We start from the raw sequence: 25,722 nt of genomic DNA, 5'->3' as shown, positions 1-25,722 counted from the left end.
TTAGTATACCCTAGCATGCTATTTGTCTTGGCAACTTGTGATTTCGAAAACTAACAGAAGATGACTTATAAGGAAACTTTTCCTTTTGTATATAGTTTGGAACGTCTGGTCTCAAAAAAGCAGAGACTTCTGGTTTCTGGAGAAAAAACTGAAATATCCCAAGGGAATATCTTAATACTTACTGGAGCTCAGGTAATCAGGAGAAAGGGTCTTATTATGCCAGTAACCTACATCTTAGAATAATTAGAGTTTAGAACCTTTACAGCTTCAAATTTAGATTTTGACATTTTGGACTCTTTATGGAGTCCAAATGAATAGGAATGAATAGGAAAATCCTATGAATAGGAAAATCCTATGACGCTTAAACACAAGACTGCTGAAAACAAAAAGAGTGAGCTAGGGAAGAGAGGATACAGGTAGATCTTATTTCCTCCCTTTTGTACTATTCTGTTTTCTTGTCAAGGCAGGAGCAATGACAAAGTCTGACTGAGAAGAAACTGGGCCAAACTGAAAAAGGCAGTCTGGGTCTGGAAGGCTGGGCTGATTCTTTATCCCTCTCCTTGAGCATCAGCAAGTCTGCCCACTGATTTGGGGGGAAATGTGAGAGTAGTTCTTCAGTGCCCATTTCCTCTTCCCTATTCTTTACTGCCATCCACATCTGCTAGTTGGCCCGGGAATGTAATGTCCTTCAACCCATGAAGCCCGCTCCTTTACACTGTAACTCCCAACTTCCCAGTTCCAGAGGCTTATTAATATGAGGCAGGGGTGTTTCTTTTATCTGATTCCAGCAATCTATATTAAGCATGAATGAGGCTTAATACTTGGTAGGAGTTTCCATCTGAAAGTGGGTGCTGATGAGCCTGATGCAGTAGAAAGAGCATTGGACCTGGGGTTCTAGGACCTTGGTTCCAGGTGTAGTAGCTCTGCCACTTATTAGATGTGTTTTCTTCATTTAAAAATAGAAAATAATGCCTCTTCACGGTATTGTTGTAAGGGTTAAATAAGATAATACAAGTGAAACTCTAGTCACTTACATAGTCTGACAACTAGTGTAATAAATGTTAGAAGAATGTCAACATCTCATTGGTAGGTAGTATGAGAAAGCCACGGTGGGTGGGAAGGAGACAGAAGCTGGCTTCTCACATAAATTTTCTACACTTCTGCTTCCTCCAAACTCATTTCCCTCCAGCTCAGCCTCTAAAGAAGTAATAGAGATGAAATACTTGGTGATGTAGTTAAGTACTACCTGAGAGCTCTCGCCTTCCTTTCCTCCTTTTCTGTAAGTATCTCAGCACCCTACGGAGTTCAGCAAAAGAAAGAGCTGTGACCTGGAAACAGTGTGAATTACACAGTGAACCACAAATATTTGGAACCTGGAATCATAAATCCATATATTTGGAAAATAAAATAGAGCTATTTTTAACTTAAGTGGTAGGTATGCTTGGTGACAACATGAAGGTATTGTACATGCCACACAGGAATACTAAAAGTTCCATGACACTGCTGTGGCATGATAAGCACGAAGGTATATTATTCCAGTGGCACACATTTTCTCCCCAGTAATCCCATATACGTATACATCAGTATATTTGTATGATTGGCTAAGGACAGCCCTGATTAATGGCTGCATGAAGGAACAATAATTAGCAATCAGAGCAAATTAAATTCCTGGCTGATTCTAAACCCCTGAGTAAAATGCAACCCTTGAGGATGCTGTCACATTCCTTCATTTACTTGGCATTAGGCCACCAGTCACCCTGATTAAGACAGAGGTTTGTACTTATAAAAAAAAGATCGATGTTTGGAAGAGATATTTGCCATTTTTTGCTTGCCTAGCATCCTAATCACCTTTCTTCTGGGGGAACCCAGTTCAGGTGGACAGACATGTGACCCCGGCCTGGTCACGTAGAACCCTCCCCACCCCACCCAAGGACTCAACATGACTCAAGCTGAATCAGAGTCCACCCCATGTTGCTTCCACCATACCTATGAGCAAAGACACCTTCCCTTCCTTATTTTGAATTGGGTAACTTTCACTTGCATTCAAGAGACTCAAGCATAAAAAAATTATAGCCACCACTTACAAGTCTGATTTAGCGATGTTTAACACTATGCTTATTATTTAAATGCGTATAGCAGTTCCAAGAGAGTGTTTTAGCAATAAGAATAAGAAAACATGTCTAACTTACTGATTCAATGAATATCCTCTGGAGACTTCATGGGAAACAGATCAGATTCCACTGTCACCGCTACAGTTTGGTTTTGCTAGCAAAACCTTCCCCATGCCTTAAAACAAAAGTCACATGCACAAAATTCACAGGATTATTTTACTAGAATTTAGTGGGGAGGAGATGATATAATTAGATTTTCACAAAAAATCTTTACGTTGAACTCTAGCCAAATAAAAGAAAATCCAAGTTCTTGTTTCGGTCTCAAATGGCCTGGGTACTGAAGCAGTGGCCCCTGTCCTGGCGTGCACGGTTCAAGCTGTCGGTTGTGTGGCCACCCTTTCATGACCTTCAGCTCTCTGCATCGTCTCAGTAAGCCCAGACACGAATTCTGAAAAATTCCTTCTGTCTGTATGGTTTTCCTCATCCAGCTGAGAATGCTGCTGGCTACTGCAAAACTGTTTACCAACCATACGCTCTGGTCCATACAGCTTTCTTCGTAAACTCTGGGAGAACTCTCAAGGACAGCAGGGTGGCTAAGGGGACAAAAAATAAAGTGCACTGTTGCATTTGGTGGAGTTGCATTTGAAAAAGTCATTTAGATCAAAAAGATGTCAATAGAACTTGGCTTGTTCTCACTCAGCTAATCTTTAAGAATTCCTATCAAGCCTTAGAATTTTAATGGAAGAAAATGATTAATAAAGGTTGAGGAAAGGTTTTTTTTTTTTTTTTAAGTTACTTTGAAACCAGTTAGTGGGAAATTCTGCATAATTAAAACAAAAACTGACTTCTGGGATGCTGACAATGCTCTTTTTCTTCATCTGGGTGCTGATTACATAGGTGTGTTCCCTTTGTAAAAATCTACTTGTGCACTTTTCTACATGAATATCACTTTTCCACTAAAAAAAGTTTAATTGAAAGGTAAACAGGGCTTCCCTGGTGGCGAAGTGGTTAAGAATCCCCCTGCCAACGCAGGGGACACGGCTTCAAGCCCTGGTCCGGGAAGATCCCACATGCCGCGGAGCAACTAAGCCCGTACGCCACAACTCCTGAGCCCGCGCACCTAGAGCCCCCGTGCTTCCGCAACAAGAAAAGCCACCGCAGTGAGAAGCCCGCACAGCTCAACGAAGAGTAGCCCCCGCTCGCCGCAAGTAGAGAAAACCCGCGCACAGCAACGAAGACCCAGTGCAGCCAAAAATAAATTATTTTTTTAAAAAACAGGTAAACGAAGACAAAAAACCTGATTCTGTAATGAAGTTAGGTTCATGGGCTCAATGGAGCAAGTATGACTGTACTAAACTATATTTGAACACACACCTTAGCTGTCATGGGTCCCTCAGAGATCGATTTAAAGTAGGGAAGTTACATGTAACCCCTCTAGGTAAATTATTACATATCTTATTTTAGAATACTAATGTAAATATATTGAGATTTAAAAACTATATAATAGTGTGAGGGAATGAGGGTAAGCCAGAGCTACATAATAATTGTGTGTGACTCTAGTAAGCCCTTGAATACACGATCAAGTGAACATGTACTTCTTTGACCCAAATAACTATTTTCCTCATCGGTATCAATTAGTATCTTCATGACCTAAGACAGTATATGTTGGGAACAACAAATGGAATTATAGACCCATGGCCATTAAAAATTAGTCCAAACTCCTCAAGGAAAATAAATGGAGGAAATCCTAGCAGCAAGTCTCTAGGGAATGGTCAAGTGAAAATATGTCAGACCACTGCCCTGATCCTCAGTGAAGTTCTGTGGTTGATCAGAATCACCGTCCTACACAGGCCCTCCCACCTACTTTGGAGGTAGGGAGAAGGACAAGAACCAACACATTAGATAATTCTCGCTTGTTAGACAATCAATAGATTATACCATACTTAAAGCAAACTATGGTCAATTATCACAAGAGTAGGCCAGCAGGCAACTTTCCCAAGGTGAGGCTTTTCAGTGCAGTAGCTTACAGCATGTCAGGGGCATCAACAGCAGCCACTGGTAGGATCCAGACCCCAAGTCTCAGGATGTGGATGACAGTACAAGCTGTCTTGGACCACAGAGCCAATGCCCAGAAGACTTTTCAGATCTGAGTAAAAACATCTACATAATTTTCACAGAAAGATCATCTATATTTGTGGATCCCATAGTCATAGTTTAACAGTCAATAGAGATGTGTAAAAAACATGAAAATCATCTAAATGCCTGGAAGCATGGGAAATGTCCAATTCCCTTGGCAAAATACTATGCAGCCATTAAAAATACTTATGAAGCCAGTGTAAGAATGGGTTAAAATGCTTTTAAGGGCTTCCCTGGTGGCGCAGTAGTTGAGAGTCTGCCTGCCGATGCAGGGACGGGTTCGTGCCCCGGTCCAGGAAGATCCCACATGCCGCGGAGCGGCTGGGCCCATGAGCCATGGCCGCTGAGCCTGCGTGTCCGGAGCCTGTGCTCCGCAACGGGAGAGGCCACAACAGTGAGAGGCCCGCGTACAGCAAAAAAAAAAAAAAAGAAAAAAAGAAAAAAAATGCTTTTAAAATAATTTTAGAGTACAAAAGCCAGTATTCAAAGTGTGTATGTACATTTTTCAATTGGCTATGATTATAAAAATGTTAATACTCATACACAGAGGGAGCAAAAACTTAGGAAAAACAATCAAAATTGTCATTGGGCAGTGGGATTCTGGATTCTTCTTTGCTTATTTTTACTTTTCTGAATTTTCTAAATTTTAAGTCATATTTTATGATTATAATAAAACATTTAAAAACCATTTAAATAACAAATCGAAAGGCAATGCAACTTTTTTAACCACTTTCTAATTCAAGAATGCCACACTGGTGACAGCTTCATATTACTTCTCTAAACTGAACCAAGACAAGCCCTTTCAGGAGCCAACATACGCTAGGATGCTGTTCTGCAGCACAGACAACACTGGATGGGCATAAAGCATGGAAGTGATACCTTTTAAAAGATCCCTGGACTTTGCTGAGAGGCCTTCTTTAGGGCTTTCCATGATGCTGAATAGCCAGTCAATGAACTAGAGTGAAAATGAAGAATGGTATCAGTGAAAACAATCTATCAGTAAGACATCATTCAAACCCTTGGGCCTGCACATATGAGTATCAGGGCAGTAGTCCCTGGACAATACCTGCCTGGGCTGGGAGAGTGGAGTGGAGACAGGACCAGGCACAAGAGATGGGAAAGTTGGAAATGGCTCTCATTTAGTTAAATGACCCAGCAAAGTCAAACCTCCTTCCTTTGCTGATTACCCTGGGACTTGCTGTAGCTTTTAAGAGTGGGGTAGGCATGGGCCCAGAGGGCCTCCTGTGTGCCATGAACATTCCGTCTCATCACTCTGAGAGGCCCCAGAGAGGCTAAGAACCTTGCCCAAGTCCACTCCCAATGAATGGCACAGTCAAGATCTGAACCCATGTGCACCTGGCTTCAAAGCCTCACACTCCTCCTTCACATCATGCTGCCTGCCACCTGGTTCCGTGTGTATCAGGCCTAGGCTCCTAGGTGGGGTGGTAAATGGGGAAACACATCAGATGTAAAATATGTTTCTGTGGCTAAGAACAATTTGTGCCCAAATGGATATGAAGCAAAGTTGAAATGCAAGAGAAAAGGCATAAAACAATTTACTAGGTAGACCCAAGCGTATTAGCTGCAAATAAATCCTGCAGATGAGGTAGAAACTCATAGTACTCATGAGTTTGACTGATCTCCCAGGTGCAGCCAAAATTGTTTTTGAATTAGATAGCGGATAATTTCGTTGACTGAATGTTGGCAATCTCGACTCATTGAAAAACACATACACTAGTTGTAGGTACTAGGATTTTTAACTTTGGACTAAAAAAAGAAAATATTCCTAATTCCCTACTTTAATTAAAACTTTTTTCTTTATTTTCTTTTCCTCAATTTTGTTTTATCATATCCTACTGGTAAGTAAATAAATCAGGTACTACAAATACATAATAGATGCAGGATGTCTGCATCTATATAGATGCAGTCCAAAATGAACAGGGTGTCCCAGGCCAGAAATAAGGGGATAGGACACCACATTTAAATTTATTTTCATTTAAAATGAAAAAGAAAACACAAAATTTGGGATAATAATACTAATGCTTATCAGGTTTAAGAAAACAAAGGCATTTTAATTGGGATGCTCAGTGAAGTTCATGGCTAAACTGTGGGTCCACAGCTCAGAAATATTTTTAAAGATTAATGTTCAGATTTTAAGATTAAGCCACACAAAGTTGGCTTTAAGCTTTCAACCTCGTAAAAATCCAGTTTTGATTAAATGGGATTCAAAAATATCTTTCAGTCAACAATTCAAGACAGGTCAGAGCCACATAATGAGAAAGGATGTACCGTATTTTCATATCCTCTTCACGACAGCTAGTAGCCTGGGGAAATTCAGTATTAAAAACCAAAAGGTACTTCCTATAGTTTGGGTTTTCCTGAGGGCAAAGGTGATGACATTAGGCCTTTACAAATCTCCCCACGGTATCGCACAGGCCAGAAGCACCTGGAACACACCTATCGCATGGAATGAGCTGTGGGGAACCTTAAATATGGTAAAAGATGGATACTCCAGATTCGCATCTCCCTGGAGGATTTCCTGGACCCCTCCCCAGACATTGTTGATCACCCCCCTCCCTTGCTCATCACCACTGTATCCTTATCATACCATCTTGCAACCTTGAACTTGCTTTCCTGTCTGTCCTCACTCTGAAATTCTGAGCTCTCAGAGACTTATTCATCCTTTTATCCCCAGGATCAAGAACACATGTGTCTTCAATAAATGAAGGCAAGTATAAGCTTTTCTTTCCACTTCATCCCTAACTGTAAGCAAGTTGTTGCTGTTGTCCCTGTTGTTTTTAGTCAGCGGTTACCCTGAGCCTGGGCTAGCCTCAATCGCTGAGGCTTTGCATCTGGCTGAGATTCGAGGCTGACTAGGAAAGCCTGTAGTGTGACTCAGGTTTCACTTAACTCCCACCTCAATTCTACAGCAGAAACTGCTGAAGAGAAAATGGCCGCCTGCCCTGACAAGCAGGTAGCTGCCAACCTCACCTTCTGGGTCTGTTCCTTCCATGGCTCTTTCTGCAGCAGAAGAGGCATGCTACTGGGAAGGAGAGTGACAGCCTCCTGCACAGTGACCCTGTGCAAGGGACTCCTGCCAAGGAATCTTGATGCTGGCCCAGCTGGACCATTTTCTTGATGCCATGGCAACCAACTGGCACTGAGGCCAAGGAGCAGAGGGGCAGCGTGGTCTGCCCATGCAACCACTGCTGCTGCAAATATCAGCAACAAGAAATCCAAAGCCTACAGTAGAAATAGGAACAAGGTCAGGTCACATGCTTTAACAATGCAAAGTAACACATGTTCACATACACAGCCCCCATCATGAGGCGATGTTATCTTCCCCTTCACTCAAACCTTCTGCCTGCCCCACCCCTACCCCAGAAGAGGGACTGGACCGAATAGCAAACTGTTTCCATGCTTAATGAAGAGACATTTTGGGGTTTCAGAAGGTTTGAAGGATCCTCTTTTGTGAGGACAGAAGGCCCAATAGTTTCATTATTAGCGTTCTAACATTTCAAGAGAAACATAATTTATTTAACACCTAATCATACTGAGATCCAAACATTCCTCTGTTTTGGTGTTTTCAAAGAGATTTAAAAATTAAGAGATACAGACAGGGGTATTTAGGTTTATTATTATGTGGCCAAAACTGATTTTCAAAAATATGTATAGTGTATTCTGTATTTAAACAGAAACAAAAAATGACTCTCCACATGCATTAAAAAAAATCTGTTTAGAATCCATGCATTTAGATTTTATAGTCTAATCTAGACACTTGTAGAAATGGTGGTAACAAGGGCTACCTCTGAGTTACTGTACTACTGTGATTTAAATTATTCTTCTTTCTGTTTATCTGTATTTTCTAAGTTTCAAAAGACTTTGTAAGAAAGCAGAGAAGGTTAATACAAACTGGAAATCAGAATAAAAAGAGGAAAGATTATGCTAACTCAAAAAAAATTTTTTTAAAGTACCCCTCAATCTCTTAAAATGCCTAATCTCACTAATGAAAATTTCAAAAAGACACACAACTCTGCAGAAGAGCTGGGCAGAATATCAAACAACATCCCAGGTTATGCATATTTTGCTCACACAGCAAACAGGAGACCCATGAAACATGGCTATGGAAAAAATACTAAAAAAAAAATGCACATTGGGCAGCTGAGTCAAGAAAATGAGGAGAGTAGGAAAGTGCTGTCCTTCATTTTTTAATCTTTTTTTGTTTTACTCACCCAGTACTAGTGGTGGTTAACCTTTTTTGGGTCATAGGTCATTTTGCAGGTGGGGTGAAAATTTCCCTCCAATATATGCATGTTAAGTATTGGCACAAACAGAGATTACTTGGATACACTTCAGGAACCCCTCCAAACCAGGTGTTTGAAGCCGTGCTCTGCGCCAGTGCGGAGGCCAGAGCCCTGTACCCCAGTCTTTGTGGGGTCCAGCCCAAGTACACAGGATCCCAGTTTCCCCCTCCAGCTAGAATCCTTTGTGTACTGCCTGTCAAGGAACGTGGTTCTGTTGAAAATATTTTTCAAAGAGCAGCCATGGGCATCTCCTAAAGCCTGGTAAGAACATCCGTTTCCTTGTGACGTCAGATAATTGTCATCCTTGTTTCCCAAAAATAAAAGGAAGGAAGGAAAGAAAGCTTCAAGCAGCAACATGTTCCTCTTTTGGGAGAGTAAATATCCTCTATATTTTAAGGAAGCCACAAATGGCTCCTCTACATTTTACCTCATTAAGAGCCACGTTCTGAACAGATGCTGACTGGTAAGCAACATTTCTGATATAACCCATCAGTTCCAAGAGCCACTCCATTCTCTTCAACACGCCTGAAACAAAAGGATATTTCTTACCAGACCATGGTTTTCCTTTGCAATGTACAACAGATCAGCGATTACCGTCATAACTAAAGCAGAACACCCGCCGAGGACTCTGTGCGACAGTTTCAAGTCCTTTTATGGTACCTGAGACTTGTGCTCACCCGTGAGAGAGTTTTTGATACTATTCACATCAGATGACCATATTTTGGTCTTTATTTTTAAAAGCTAATTTATTCTTCAAATCTGTGATAAAATGGTGAAATGCATTTGTTGGAGTTGCTCACCATGAAACACACTAGGAGAAACTGGGCACGCCAACTAGTTAGTAATGTTAAATCCTTGATAAGTAGTTGTTTTTATAGTCTTCCCTTCCTTAAATATTCCCAATTTATGCAAAAATCATAGAGAATACCTATCCTAAAGACATTAAAAACAAACAAAGAACAAAACACAGCTACTAAAGGCTAACTGGAGAACAAACATCAACATAAATATTAATTTTTCCTTTAAAAAAATGAGGATTTTCAGCACAGCAGAGACTACTTGGAAACATCTTAAAATTTAGTGCATGAGAGGAAAATGGTAACTAAATTTGAACGCCAGCTAGTTAGGACCAAAGGCAATATCACATTTGTTTCCTTCATGTACCTTCATGCTTAATAGGGAGTACCTGCTAGTTTTCTGCCTGATAAATACACTTTCGAGTTAGAGTAAAAAATCTCATTTCTCATCACAGGTTCACTTTTCACTGGGCTGGCGCTACTGTGGACATGAGACAACTCTCTCAGTTGCCAAAGAGGAGGATGAATCAAAATTTCCTACACAGTCTTGCAAGGAGTATTACAATTGTATTTGTCAGTTTTCTCTCAAAGCCTTCAAGATACAAGACATGGGGATGATGGGTCACAAGGGCTTCCCAGCCACGTTTGATCTGCTGAAGCCAGATGCCTTCAGGACCTGAATGTAGACTTGAGAAATTATAAGCATATGACCAAAGGCATGGAGGAGAAATGAGGGAGCTCCCTCTTTAGATGATTATTAAAGTATAAAGTCTAAAAGTTGCATCATTCATCAGCAGAGCTTCATGCCTGCAGCTTCTGCTTGAGGATGTAGTAAGGGTGTCCAGATTTTATTCTTCTCACTCCTGAGAAGTTCTTCTATAGAATAACTAATTTGTCGTTGCTGCTTTCTTTTTCTCTTTGTAAAATGACCACCCAAAAGCCGTTTTCATGAAAACATCAGGGAGAATCAATCAGCATCCATCTGCTTGAGAAAGGAAGCAGGCAGAATCAACCTGATAAACTTGTTTATGTCTCTGAGGGCCTGGAGGGCCAAAAACAAGATAAAAGTCACCAGTAGAATTCACTCCCACCTCCAAAGAGTTGGTGTTGTGAGCTGTAATTGCTGGTTTCTATCCAAGGTGCTACTCATTTGGGGTAACAAGGCCTCGCCTGTGTCAAGAAGCACTAAACTAGTTAAGTTGAGGAAACAATTACAACCTACAAGATGGTAGGTACATCTTTCTGTTCCTGATGTTCGCCTCCAGCTGGCCTTACCGGTGTTGGCGTGGCTCACAATCCGTGCCTGGTATAAGCTGTGCAGTATCATCCAGGCCAGTGTGTCTTTTTCATGGTGCCGAATAGCAACACTGAGCACATCAGTCAAGCCCATCAAGGGGAATCGTCCTTGAGAGACCAAGTATAGTCTGACAAAGGCAGCCTTTTCTAGGCTGTTCTGCAAAAAAGCAAATTGTTCAGTTACTATTAAATTAACTGAAATTGTTATAGGACCTCGGGGCAAGGGCAAAAGAGAAAGGGTGAGTTTGAAGTTGATTACCATTCCAAATGCTAAAACTGTTCGTTTCCTGCACTGTGTGACCTACCTGCCTGCGTGCTATATTAAAATGTACCTACAGACAGATGGTTGTAATGTCACCTCCTGTTTTCTCATAAAAACCATAAATGATTTCAGGGGTTAATTGTTGAGGATATTTAGTAAAGATACACAAATAATAATAATGATAACTAACAAATACAGTACTTATTATGTGCCAGGCACCATTCTAAGCACTTAACCTGTGTTAATTTGGCGCTTCACAAAGGGTGGTACACAGACCTATGGGGCACCCCAAGACCCTTTTAGAGGGTCTGTGAGGTCAAACTATATTCATAAGACCCCAAACTGTAGTAATGTTCATTGTATTTTTCACTGACACTTGCAATTTTTTAAAAAGCTAGTTTCATTTAAAATATCCTTTAAACAATAAAAATTACTAGTTTTGTTAAACCTCTGCCCTTGAGTACATCTTTGTAATATTCTGTATGACCAAATGGGAAGTATGCATAAAAAACTTGTGCTGCATCCCCAAGTGTGATGGTCATCTCAAGGAGAAAGTTGTGAGAGTGAGTTGTGAGCTGAAATAGCCACTCTACTCATGGAACGCCATTTAGTTGAAAAGAATAATTGATGGACAAACTACGGTTATGAAAACTATTTGATTATTTTTTAAAAGTGAAGGAAGTAAGGCTGTCACTTCAAGGAAAATACTTGACAGTATTTATTGCCAATGATAAAATGTGAGCTTTTAAGTGAAAATTCGATTTTTGGAAAATCTGTATCTGCTACTATGACTTTAGTAGCAGATACGTAAAAGACTTTTCTGATGAAGTTACTGGTGATACTGGCAAATGTGATGTTTTGATATTTTATAATGAAATGTACCAACATTTGGAAGATTTTCAAAATTTAGTGACTCAGTATTTTCCAAATGACCAATATATCTTACAAATCTTGCAATAATATCTTACAAAATCATGCATTGGTAAAAGACCCAGAGTGCAATGGACCAATGGATTTTAATGTAACAGAGTATGTGAAGTTCACTGATACGGTTTCAGATTCCACATTTCAACTAACCTATAAGAAACCAACACTTGCTGAGCTTTGGTACAGTATCAAAGAAAGACATCCCCAATTATCAGAAAAGACTGTTAACACACTCTTCCCCATTCCACCTACGTATCTGTGTGAGGCTGGATTTTCTTCACATACTTCACCCAAACAACATCACAACAGATTGAATGAAGCAGCAGCTGTGAGAATCCAGCTGTCTTCTATTAAGCCAGACAATAAAGAGACTTACAAAAATGTAAAACAATGCCACTTTCTCACTAATTTGTTTTTTGGAAAATAGTTTTTTCTTACATATGTTAAGATGCAATGGGTTTATTATTATTACTTTTAAGTAAATATTTTAAAATTTTTCTAGTTTTAATTTCTAACATGGTAAATATTGACAGATATAATCCACATAAATAAAAGCTCTTCGGAGTCCTCAATAGTTTTTAAGACACTAACGTAGTCACAAGACCAAAAAGTTTGAGGACCACTGAATTACGCATTTAATTCTAACACTGAGCAATAGATTAGTATTATCATCCCTCCTTTACAGATGAGGAGACTGAAGCAGAGAAGTTAGGCAACTTGCTTACTGCCACAGAGAGTAAGAGCTGAAACCCAAGGAGTCTGAGCTCTTTACCTGTACCTTCTTCTTACCTGTGTTCTTTCTAGAAATGAATAGAAAACAAGGGCTCAGCGGAACACATTAACTCTTTTGGGGACACCAGAACAGGATTTAGAATGTTCTAGTGACAATCTTCTGAATGGCACTTTAGAAACCCAAGTGAATAACAGCAACTTTTAGCTCTAGGTACCCCAAAGTACATTATATTAATTACTTCGAACAATGTAACATGAATATAACAAGTTGTAATAAATTACATGAACGTAATAATTATGATAATAAGTTATTACTGAGTACTTGCCTTGGGTCAGGCACTTGCCCAACAACTTAACATGGATTAAGCCATTTAACTCTCAAAACAACCCTAATAGGTAGGCGCTATTATCTCCCTTTTATAGATCAGGAAACCGAGGCAGAGAGAGGTTATGACACTTCACCAATGTCACGTTGCTAGTAAATGAGAGACTGGCTTTCATACCAGGGCGGTGAGGCTCCAGAGTCCACTCTCTCAAGCATTTCCTTATACCGCTTATCCTTGCCTAAAACAAACATCTCCAAAAGGCCGATATTCCAAATATTCTAACAGTGCTTCTCAAACCTTAGGATGAACCACAATCACCGGGAGGGACTGTTAAAACACACACCACTAGGCCTCCCTCCAGGGTTTCTGATCGAGTAAGTCTGGAGTGAGACTCCAGAATTTTCATTTCTCATCACTTGCCAGGCCGATGTTGTGGGTCCGTCGGCCACAGTTTGAGCATCACAGCTATACAATGCAGAGGATTCAAGGATTCAACTTAACAGGCCAATCTGCCATATAGTGAAATAAATGATAAGATGACCACCCATGATGTGAGGGCTCCCAGTCCTCTAGACCTTTGGTATTACCTGGTATGCAGGGATGCCATTTGAATAAGTAGGTCCCATTGGGATGTACTTACTCTGAAAAATTATTCATTTTTTATCTGCAATTCAAATTTAACAAGGTATCTTGTATTATATTCTAAATCTGGCAACTTTACTCTTATGCTGCTTTTCGCTTATTCATCCTTTGATTCGGTATGGGTCTGAGAGGTACTTGTTATCTTGTGTCAGTGATAATAGTGTTTGTTTTTCAATCAGCCACCTTTCTTCATTTCAAAAGGATAAGTATCAGGTGAAGAAAAATAAATGTGCCCACCATGCACCAGAAAGTTCTTTGGTCAGAATATTTCCATTCTTGTGGATTTTGTATTGAAGATGTCCTGTACTTATTTTTGCTCATCAGTAACACTAAAATGTTCTTGACAAAGTGGGATTAATTAGGTTAAAAAGTTATTCATTCATCTATCCATTTATATACTACTACATATCCAACCATACTAGGCTGGACATGAGACCCCACAGTGAAAAAGATGGTTTCCTGAAATTATCCAGTAACAAACAAATATGAAGCAAAGCTAGCTTCAGCCAAAAGGATACTATAATCATCTCAATTGTAATTTCCACCTCAATAATAAAAAGACACATAGATATGTTATTACCTCAGTAATCTGGGCAACCCGATTGGCTTCATCATCTGTCATTTCCGAGAGGCATTTTGCTACACTGATATACAGCTCTAGATCATTTCTCTGGTAAAGAAAAATCCAAAGCATGTCAAAATACAGTGTAAAATAACACGTATATTCTCAATGTTCTGACAAAATCATTAGATTTGCTTATCTCCACGAACAGCAGCTGATGAGATTTTAATTTTAACCAAGCCAAAACTTGTGACCAATTTTTATCATTTAAAAAACACCTTTCGGGCTTCCCTCGTGGTGCAGTGGTTGAGAGTTCGCCTGCCGAGGCAGGGGACACGGGTTCATGCCCCGGTCCGGGAAGAGGGCCCGTGAGCCATGGCTGCTGAGCCTGCGCGTCTGGAGCCTGTGCTCCGCAACAGGAGAGGCCACAACAGTGAGAGGCTCACGTACCACAAAAATAAAATAAAATAAATAAATAAATTAAAAAATCTGTCCTGTTGTTGCGTGTATTTTGTTTGACTGTACTATTTTCTTTTTATCAGAACCCATCATTCCGAATGGATTTTTAACTTCTTTGCACAACTACATTTCAGAAGTCTGTTGGGGGAGAGGCAAGGCTAGTATTAAGTCACTTGATGTAAATAGTGGGTCAGACAATACGCCCAAGGACTCCCCAGGTGTAAAGTATAAGGGTTTCTTTTTTTTTATTTTAAAAATTTATTTATTTATGCCTCCGTTGGGTCTTTCTTGCTGTGCCAGGGCTTTCTCTAGTTGCAGCGAGCAGGGGCTACTCTTCGTTGCAGTGGCTTCTCTTGTTGCGGAGCACGGGCTCTAGGCGTGTGGGCTTCAGTAGTTGTGGCTCATGGGCTCCAGAGTGCAGGCTCAGTGGTTGTGGCATAAGGGCTTAGTTGCTCCATGGCATGTGGGATCTTCCTGGACCAGGGTTCGAACCCATGTCCCCTACATTGGTAGGCGGATTCTTAACCACTGTGCCACCAGGGAAGTCCAAGTGTAAGGATTTCTGAACGTGCTCATCTTCTACGGGCATTTGGTAAAAGGCCTAAGAGCAAACTTCCTGGTGCCGCACTGGTTAACCTGCTTCTGAGCGTGCTCAAAACGTTGGTTCTAAATATTCAACCTCAATTTAGATCTTGGAAGCAAACATTCTTAGTGAAGAATGTGGTTATTTCTTGCTAGCCTTCCCACCACATTCTTAAAACATATACCTCCCTGCTTTGCCAAAAGGCTTTAAAAAAAATCCCAAACATAAATTGTCAGGAATGTAAATATTTTTGTTCCTCACCCGAATCTTATTTGGCAGAAGGTCAAAAATTTTCCCAGTAGCTTTGCTGAGCAGACTCCAGAGGTGGTAGGCAGGGCTGGGCTGTTTCATGGCCTGGCTCAGACCCTGTAAGGCACTCGGGCATAACTCAGGTTTGGAGAGTGGGGAAGCTGCTTTAAAAACTGTCACCATCAAGCTTTCAACAAAACCCACGATCTGTTCATCAGAGACGTGTTTTATCCACGAAGGCACAGATAGCAGGAGGTACTTCTTGATATTCAGCTGAAAGCAAAACAGAAGAGGTCAGATGTAAACAGGCAAGTCTGGGTTTGTAATGCTCAAAACCTCTAGGTCATCACTGTGTTTGAAAGATAAAAGGTTCAGGTGAAACATAAAAACTTCAGGTTGTTTCCTAGACCCTCATTTCCCCACAGCTTCATGGTCTAATGGACCACCGATGCATGTAATTTTAGCGGCTGCGGTGACTTCTGATCCAGGGTGACTCGTGTGGATATATGGTATCTGCCAATCCATCTGTGAACTACTCAGCTTAAACCTTGGATCTCTTCAGCGAGGGGAATAAAATGCTACTTCTAAAAGAACATGACAGTTGCTATTCAGTCTTAAAAGGTCACATTCTCTGGCAAGAAAAGCTCCTGAAGATGAAGGCTCAACTGCTGGAAATCGACTAAACAGAATATCTATTATTATTCATTTCTTCTTCTGAGGAAGAATAAAGAAATAACGAGGGGAACTGGCATTCTGGGGCCATTTCTGAGCAAAGAAGAACCAGCCAAGCGTGTGGAACTGACCATAGCATCTTAAGAGTTCAGGAGCGCTACGAAGGGGCATAGTTAATGATAGCTGTGAGCCACAGACTTTGAGAAAGCAGGCTTCAAAAATCTTAGAAACATTAAGTATGATACTAAAGGAGCAGCAAATCTAAAAGAAGTGCTTTAAAAAATAAAATCTGACAAAAACCAGTATATTTCAAAAAAAGATCAATATAGCTTCATGAGTTACAGAAGATTTCATGTTAAAAAACATGCCATTTCAGATCATTTTTCAAATGAGCAGGTACATAATTTAAAAAATGAATTTACAAAATTTGTTAATTAACAAATAAGAAAGGTTCCTAATCAAGGACAAATGCAAAAAATAAAAAAGAAATAGGACAGATCTAAAAGAGAAATGGAAGGATAACTAAAACCTGGAAAAATGTCTGAGATCAAAAAAACAGGCTGTTAGAATTATAGATGATTCAAAAGGAAGGAAGCATTAACAGAACAGTGTTCAAGACACAGGCTTTTGAGTCAGCCGGACTCTTCCATTTATTTGCTATGTAAACTTTGCTTAACCTCCATTTGCTTCAGTTCATCAACCTATTAAATGGGAATAAAATCTACTTCTCAAAAGTGAAATAAACCAGACACAAAAGATATAATACTGTACAATTCCATTCTAAAGAATTTCTAAAGTTTATATGAAATTTAAATTTATATGAAAGTTCTTTAAAGAAGGCAAAATTATAGAGACAAAAAGAACAGTAGTAGCCTGAGTCTGAGATTGGGAGTGGGGATTAACTATAAGTAGGCACGACGGAACTTTTTGGAGTGATGGAAATATTATTGGTGATGGATGAAAATATATAAATGTACTAAGTAAGACCCATCAAATTATACACTTAAAATAGCCATATTTTATGGAATATAAATTACAACTCAATAGAGCTGTAAAAAAAAAAATTGGCCTGTCAGGGTTGAAGAGAGATTAAATCTGATGTCTGAAAGTACTCATTGAGTGCTTACCAGCAGCAGGTACATAACCAGTGCTCATTAAGTGGTAGCTAAATGGGAGCTGTTTGGAGCAGACTGGTAATAACAGCTGATGGAAAGGACGCAAACCTCAGTAACACTGACCTTCAATTAAAAAGAATCAGGAGATGTAGGAAAGCTTAAAAAAAAAAAAGAAGTACAGAGTACAGACTAAAGCCAAAAAGACTGAGGAAATAATAAGAGGGTTTTGCACTATCCTCAAAGAATTAAAAGCCTCCTAGAATAGAAGAATAACGAAGAGGAGATCATTTAGCTTATAATTAATTGGTAAACCTCTAAGGAATCATGGAATGTGGTTTTTTGGGGGGTCCTACCTTGAAATGTACCCAAAATTATACATCTTTAAATAATCTCACCCTATTCTTCCTACCTACCCTTAGAAGGTAGGAAGGTGCCCTGGAAGGTGCTGGCCCCCTCTATCATAAATACCAGGCTAGATCACTTCTCCCTCAGCACTTTACTCAAACTGAACACCATTGGCAAAGATGTTCTACTCTCCCCACATACACCTTCCCACTTACATTCCCTTGTGTCTCTAACTTGATGCCTAATGAAATCCTACCAAGCCTTCAAGGCTCGCCTTAATTGCTGCCTTTCTGTGAAAGGGAGGGATCATTAATCCAGTGTGTGTGGATTTGCCTTTCTTTTAATACCTGCTGAAATGACTGCATATCATATAAACAAACCCAGGTTCCAATAACTGTACAACTTTCTACCTGTATGGTCTTGAGAAAGGAATTTTAATATCTCTGATCATCACTGTCCCTTTTTCTTGTAATAAATGGCAGCTGAAAGCATGAATGGTGATGGCTATGGCAGAGTTCTGTGTCCCACAATTTTCCAATTTGCTGTCCAGCTATTGTCAAGTCCTCACTGTGAAATCCCATTTGTCCACTCTTGACTTTGAGAGCTCACACACAAATGAATGTTGATCTCCCCCAAAAGAACCATATCCTCCTGTTGCTCAACATCCTTAATTACTACATACACTCAGACCATGGATCAGTGGTGGCATCACCCATATTCCCAACAGTGCAGCGACATTCTGGGATGACTGAGCCTGGGTCACCATGATTTCAAGACACAGTTGCTGAATCTCTTCACCTGAAAGAGAAGAAAGGAAAAAACTATCTGTAATATAGCTGCTTCTCTTAACTCATATTCAGTCTTCAATGTCTCAAATCAGACATCTAAAGGTAAAAGAACTTGTGTGTGATGTCTAAAGGTAATGGAACTTCAGCAAACCATAAGGTATTTCAAGAGACGTTTTTAGATACGAAGCAAAAGAACGTACCCGCTGTATCAGAGGCTTGAGTTTTGGAACTGGCAGGGATCTTGAAATAGCTCAGGAAAGTTCTCTTGTGATGTCTAGACAAACCTAAACACTCAAATACTATTAAAAATTTGAGAAAATTCTAGCTAAAAATCTCGTTTCTGTTTTTCTCTCCTCTCCATCTTACATTCAGCACATAGACAAATCTGGAAGGCCTTAGAGATGTATCCATGTTCTCTAGTGACCCAGTCTTTTTAAGCCTGATCCCAGTCGGCAGATGCATCTTCCCAACCAGACCTTTTTTCTTCTTTTTACTAAGGATTTTTACTAAAACACCAACATCTTCCATATAGCACACAAAAGCAGGGGAGGGGCAGGGGAACATATTTTTCTGGAAACATAGTATGGTGAGATCTGGAAGCATAGTATGGTGAGATCATATCTTATATAGGATTAGGTTCAAATGAAAGCATTCAAATAAAAATTGTGTTCAGTCAAAATAATCTTTGATTATCCCTTAAACTGTACATAAAGTATACAAATCTTTTTGTATATCATATGTAAGTAAGCACCTACTGTAAAAGAGCACTCATGGCAAATACACACACATATACAATTTCTAGCACTGTTAAAGTTGTTCTCCCTCTTTTTTTTTTTTTTTTTTTGGAGGTGGGGGGCAAATACATGCATCTAAATTTGCCTATGCTAATACTCTAACTCCATACTAGAGGTTGCTGTGGACAAACTGAGATGTGCATTCCCTTTGCCTCTCACCACAAAGTACCTGTGGTAAACAGAATAATGGCCCCCAAAGATGCCTATATCTAATCCCCGGAACTTGTGAATATGTTCTCTTGTATGGCAGAGGAACTTTGCAGATGTGATTAAGGTTAAAGACCTTGAGATAAGGAGATTATCCTCGATTACTGAAATAGACCCATTAATCACATGAATCCTTAAATATGGAAAACCTTTCCTGTCTTCAGAGAACCAGACAGATGACAGCATGAGAGGTCTTCAGCCCTCTGTTGTTTGCTTTGAAGATGGAGAAAGGGGGCCACAAGCCAAGGAGTACGGGCATCCTCTAGAAGCTGGAAAAGGAAGGGGAATGGATTCTCCCTGTCTTAGTCTGTTTGGACTGTTATAACAAAACACTACAGACTGGGTAGTTTATAAACAACAGGAATTTATTTCTCACAGTTCCGATGGCTGGAAGTCCAAGACCAGGGTGCCAACATGGTTGGGTTCCGGTGAAAGCCCTTTTCTAGGTTGCAGACTGCTGATTTCTTGCTGTGTCCTCACATTGTGGAAGGGACTGGGGAGCTCTGTGGGGCCTCTTTTATAAGGGCACTAATCCCATTCATGAGGGCTCCACCCTCATTACCTAATCACCCTCAAAGGCCCCACCCTCTAATACCATCACATTGAGGTTTAGGTTCTCAACATATGAATTTTCAGGGAACACAAACATTCAGGCCACATCACTCCCCTCGGCAACTAGGAAGGAATGCTGTTCTGCTGATATCTTGATCTTAGCCCAGTGAGAACCATGTTGGACTTCTGACCTACAGGACTATAAGATAATAAATTTGTGTTGTTTCAAGCCACTAAGTCAAGCCACTAAGTGGTAATTTGTTACAGCAGTAATAGCAAACTAATACAGCATCCCATAGGGCATTTCCTTGAAACCTGGAGTTCTGAAAATGCAGCTTGATAACCATCAAACCAGGCTTTCTGGGACCTGCACCACACGCCCAGCGACATGCACCATCTCAGTCGAGTATTGTTTTGATGAGTGCATCTGGTCTGTGTCTTCAAACCTCCTTCCCCTCCCCCTCAGCTATTTAGAAAGTGACTCAGTGAAAGTAACCCAGCTGTCCCATCCAAGAAGACAAACCTCAAGTACCCAGACATCCATCCAGTCACTACCAATTGTGACACACAATTTTCTATTCAGGTCACATCCTAAAAGCAGAGTCTGAAGACCTAAAAACATGATATTTACCAAAGTTTAGCCTCATAAGTGGAGAGAGGAGTGCAGCCCAGTTCACGGGAGGATACTGGTAGCTTTCTCCAACAGTTGCTATGGGTTTCATCACAACTTTGAGAAGGGAAGGAGGCACAGATTCAGGACCTGCAACAGAAAGGAAAAAAATAATAAAATACTTCAACAGCATCATGAAACTGGAACATGCCAACTTTCCCTCCTTTCTACTAGTTTCAAAGGATTTGGTGTCACAGCTTCAATTGTGTTCAACCTTTCAATTCTCACTTGCTGGAAACTTTGCTCCCTCTGTTCTTCTCTCTCTTATTTGTCTCCAGTCTTTCCCTCTTGCCTGGATAGGAATATTCCACATTGCTACTTAACTCTCTTCCATGTTCTCTCATGTCTTTTCATCGAGCTTCCTACAAAGAGTAACTTACTCTACATTATTGCCTTATTGCTCACTCACTCCTTAATCCACTTCTAGAAAAGGAGACAATCACTACCACTCAGGTCCATCTCCTTCTCAGGAGAATTGTTTACCTTCAGTCCCTGTGGCTCTAAATGGTACATTCTGTCCCATGTGATCCCTGCTTCTTCTTCTCCTCAGCCTGTGCCATGGCTGACTGCTCCACAGGTGAGCACCGGATATAACAGCTAATCCATAGGTTCACCAGCTATCTGTGACATAGCACCATGTTCTTTTCTTTTTCTTTTTTATTTTTCAGGTGGGAGGTAATTTGAAATTGAAAAAAATGAGACACTCTAGCAGTTCTAAGTGCAGCCATAAGGTGAAGCCAGGATTGGAGTAGCCATTGAGGGCCATATAGAAGTGAAGTTACAAGGAGGTCAGAAATGATGTATGAAAAAGTAGCAGACCAAGAAGGAGAAGTAACTGCAGCAGCAGGATCAACATAAGCAGCAGAAGGGAAATCAGCATTAGCAGAAAGAGAAGCAGAATCAGCAAAAGGAAAAGCATCAGCAGGAAAAGGAAAAGCAGGGGTGGAATCAGCAGATAAAGCAGCAGCAGCAGACACCGAAACAGGGGAAAGCAGAGATGGGGGCAGAGTCAGCAAAAGGAAAAACAGCTGCAGAAAGGAAAAGCACGGGAGAAGGAGAAGCACAGGAAAAAGGAGAAGCACAGGAAAAAAGGAGAAGCAGAAGCAGAAAAAGCAGCTGACCTGGAGACCCTGAAAAGTGCAGAAGCAGAAGTAGGGGCAGAGTCAGCAAAAGAAAAAAGAGCTGCAGAAATAAGAAGCATGGAAAAAGGAGAAGCACAGGAGAAAGGAGAAGCAGAGTCAGAAAAAGCAGTAGAAAAGTAGAAGTATCAGCAGATGCTGAAAACAGGGAGGAGAAATAAGTGGAGAGTCAGCAAAAGGAAAAACAGCTGTAGAAAGGAGCAGCACAGGAAAAGGAGAAGCAGAGGCAGAAAAAGCAGCAGAATCTGCAGACCCTGAAAAGTGGGGAAGCAGGAGCAGGGGCAGGGTCTGCAAAAGGAAAAACAGCCACAAAAAGGAGAAGCAGAGGCAGAAAAAGTAACAGAATCAGCAGACTCTGAAAAAGGGAGAAGCAGAGGGAGGTCAGAGTCAGCAAAAGGAAAAACAGCTACAAAAAGGAGGAGCATAGGAAAAAGGAGAAGCACATGCAGAGTCAGCAAGAAAAGTAGAACAATTAGTAGAAGTTGAAAAACAGGGAGAAGCAGAGTCAATAAAAGGTCAAACAGTCAAGAAAGGAGAAGCATAGGGAAAGGGAAAAGGAGAAACATATAAAAATGGGCAAAGAGTTTGAAGACATTTTCCCAAAGATGGTACACAAATGGCAACAAAGATATGAAAAGATGTTCAACATTACTAATCATCAGAGAAATGCAAATCAAAACCACAGTAAGATATCACCTCACGGCCATTAGGATGGCTACTATTTTTTAAAAAAATAGAAAAAAACTGTGTTGGTGAGGATGTAGAGAAATTGGAACCCTTGTGAACTTCTGGTGGGATTATAAAATAGAACTGTTATGGAAAACAGTATGATGGCTCCTCAAAAAATTAAAAATACACCTACCTTATGACCTAGCAATCCCACTTCCAAAAGAACTGAAAGTAGAGTTTCGATGAGATATTTGCATGCCCAAGTCTGTAGCAGTACTATTTTTTTTTTTGACAGTAAAACAGTTACTTTATTTTTTTGGTTTCGTTTTCAAAATTATATAATAATTTATTCACATAGTTCAAAAAGCAGAAAAATCATTCTTATTTTTTAGGCAAATAAAGCATATTATAACTCTCCGTTCTACTATACCTTATTTTTCTCACTTATTGATGTGTCTTAGAGTCCTTCCCTATTAGTACCTTTTTTTTTTTATACAGCAGGTTATTATTAGTCATCAATTTAATACACATCAGTGTATACATGTCAATCCCAATCGCCCAATTCATCCCCCCACCCCCCAACCACTTTCCCCCCTTGGTGTCCATACATTTGTTCTCTACATCTGTGTTTCAATTTCTGCCCTGCAAACTGGTTCATCTGTACCATTTTTCTAGGTTCCACATACATGCGTTAATATATGATATTTGTTTTTCTCTTTCTGACTTACTTCACTCCGTATGACAGTCTCTAGATTCATCCATGTCTCAACAAATGACCCAATTTTGTTCCTTTTTATGGCTGAGTAATATTCCATTGTATATATGTACCACAACTTCTTTATCCATTCATCTGTCGATCGGCATTTAGGTTGCTTCCATGACCTGGCTATTGTAAATAGTGCTGCAGTGAACATTGGGGTACATATGTCTTTTTGAATTGTGGTTTTCTCTGGGTATATGCCCAGTAGTGGGACTCCTGGGCCATATGGTAATTCTATTTTTAATTTTTTAAGGAACCTCCATACTGTTCTCCATAGTGGCTGTTATCAGTTTCCATTCCCACCAATGGTGTAAGAGGGTTCCCTTCTCTCCACACCCTCTCCAGCATTTGTTGTTTGTAGATTTTCTGATGAAGCCCATTCTGGTGTGAGGTGATACCTCATTGTAGTTTTGACTTGCATTTCTCTAATAATGAGAGATGTTGAGCAGCTGTTCATGTGCCTCTTGGCCATCTGTATGTCTTCTTTGGAGAAATGGCTATTTAGGTCTTCTGCCCATTTTTGGACTGGGTTGTTTGTTCTTTTAATATTGAGCAGCATGAGCTGTTTATATATTTTGGAGATTAATCCTTTGTCCGTTGATTTGTTTGCAAATATTTTCTCCCATTCTGAGGGTTGTCTTTTGGTCTTGTTTATGGTTTCCTTTGCTGTACAAAAGCTTTTAAGTTCCATTAGGTCCCATTTGTTTATTTTTGTTTTTATTTCCATTACTCTAGGAGGTGAAACAAAAAAGATCTTGCTGTGATTTATGTCAAAGAGTGTTCTTCCTATGTTTTCCTCTAAGAGTTTTATAGTGTCCGGTCTTACATTTAGGTCTCGAATCCATTTTGAGTTTATTTTGTGTATGGTGTTAGGGAGTGTTCTAATTTCATTCTTTTATATGTAGCTGTCCAGTTTTCCCAGCACCACTTATTGAAGAGACTGTCTTTTCTCCATTGTATATCCTTGCCTCCTTTATCATAGATTAGTTGACCATAGGTCCGTGGGTTTACCTCTGGGCTTTCTATCCTGTTCCATTAATCTATGTTTCTGTTTCTGTGCCAGTACCATATTGTCTTGATTACTGTAGCTTTGTAGTATAGTCTGAAGTCAGGGAGTCTGATTCCTCCAGCTCCGTTTTTTTCCCTCAAGACTGCTTTGACTATTCGGGGTTCTTTTGTGCCTCCGTAAAACTTTTAAGATTTTTTGTTATAGTTCCGTTAAAAATGCCATTGGTAATTTGATAGGGATTGCATTGAATCTGTAGATTGCTTTGGGTAGTATAGTTGTTTTCACAATATTGACTCTTCCCGTCCAAGAACATGGTATATCTCTCCATCTGTTAGTACCATCTTTAATTTCTTTCATCAGTGTCATAGTTTTCTGCATACAGGTCTTTTGTCTCCCTAGGTAGGATTATTCCTAGGTATTTTATTCTTTTTGTTGCAGTGGTAAATGGGAGTGTTTCCTTAATTTCTCTTTCAGATTTTTCATCATTAGTGTATAGGAATTCCAGAGATTTCTGTGCATTAATTTTGTATCCAGCAACTTTACCAAATTCACTGATTAGCTCTAGTAGTTTTCTGGTGGCATCTTTAGGATTCTCTATGTATAGTATCATGTCATCTGCAAACAGCGACAGTTTTACTTCTTCTTTTCCAATCTGTGTTCCTTTTATTTCTTTTTCTTCTCTGATTGCCAAGGCTAGGACTTCCAAAACTATGTTGAATAATAGCATTGAGAGTGGACATCTTTGTCTTGTTCCTGATCTTAGAGGAAATGCTTTCAGTTTTTCACCATTGAGAATGATGTTTGCTGTGGGTTTGTCATATATGGCCTTTATTATGTTGAGGTAGGTTCCCTCTATGCCCACTTTCTGGAGAGTTTTTATCATAAATGGGTTTTGAATTTTGTCAAAAGCTTTTTCTGCATCTATTGAGATGATCATATGGTTTTTATTCTTCCATTTGTTAACATGGTGTATCACATTGATTGATTTGCGTATATTGAAGAATCCTTGCATCCCTGGGATAAATCCCACTTGATCATTGTGTATGATCCTTTTAATGTGCTGCTGGATTGTGTTTCCTAGTATTTTGCCGAGTGTTTTTGCATCTATATTCATCAGTGACATTGGTCTGTAATTTTCTTTTTTTGTAGTATCTTTGTCTGGTTTTGGTATCAGGGTGATGGTGGCCTCACAGAATGAGTTTGGGAGTGTTCCTTCCTCTGCAATTTTTTGGAAGAGTTTGAGAAGGAAAGGTGTTAGCTCTTCTCTAAATGTTTGATAGAATTCACCTGTGAAGCCATCTGGTCCTGGGCTTTTGTTTGTTGGAAGATTTTTAATCACAGTTTCAATTTCATTACCTGTAATTGGTCAGTTCATATTTTCTATTTCTTCCTGGTTCAGTCTTGGAAGGTTATACCTTTCTAACAATTTGTCCATTTCTTCAAGGTTGTCCATTTTATTGGCATAGAGTTGCTTGTAGTAGTCTCTTAGGATGCTTTGTATTTCTGCGGTGTCTGTTGTAACTTCTCCTTTTTCAGTTCTAATTTTATTTGAGTCCTCTCCCTCTTTTTCTTGATGGGTCTGGCTAATGTTTTATCAATTTTGTTTATCTTCTCAA

General features: G+C 39.9%; 1 protein-coding gene across 1 annotated transcript in view; it reads right to left on the bottom strand.

Annotated features, from left to right (window-relative positions):
• Positions 1–2,155: 2,155 nt before the first annotated feature.
• Positions 2,156–25,722, bottom strand: part of FOCAD (focadhesin) — a 310,232-nt gene continuing 286,665 nt past the window's right edge. Inside the window, exons 35-43 of the mRNA XM_082843138.1 lie at positions 20,491–20,619; positions 18,201–18,316; positions 15,399–15,659; positions 14,114–14,203; positions 10,624–10,801; positions 8,979–9,076; positions 7,239–7,490; positions 5,127–5,202; positions 2,156–2,704 (exon numbers count right to left, since the gene is read on the bottom strand). Coding sequence (XP_082699264.1) covers positions 2,631–2,704; positions 5,127–5,202; positions 7,239–7,490; positions 8,979–9,076; positions 10,624–10,801; positions 14,114–14,203; positions 15,399–15,659; positions 18,201–18,316; positions 20,491–20,619 — 1,274 coding nt within the window. The 3' untranslated portion in view covers positions 2,156–2,630. The remainder of the gene's footprint in view (positions 2,705–5,126; positions 5,203–7,238; positions 7,491–8,978; positions 9,077–10,623; positions 10,802–14,113; positions 14,204–15,398; positions 15,660–18,200; positions 18,317–20,490; positions 20,620–25,722) is intronic.

The sequence above is a fragment of the Leucopleurus acutus genome (assembly GCF_964270905.1).
Source record: "Leucopleurus acutus genome assembly, chromosome: 7".
Classification (NCBI taxonomy): Eukaryota; Metazoa; Chordata; class Mammalia; order Artiodactyla; family Delphinidae; genus Leucopleurus; species Leucopleurus acutus.
Note: the sequence above shows the minus strand (reverse complement) of the source record. Positions and strands in the feature narration are given on the sequence as shown.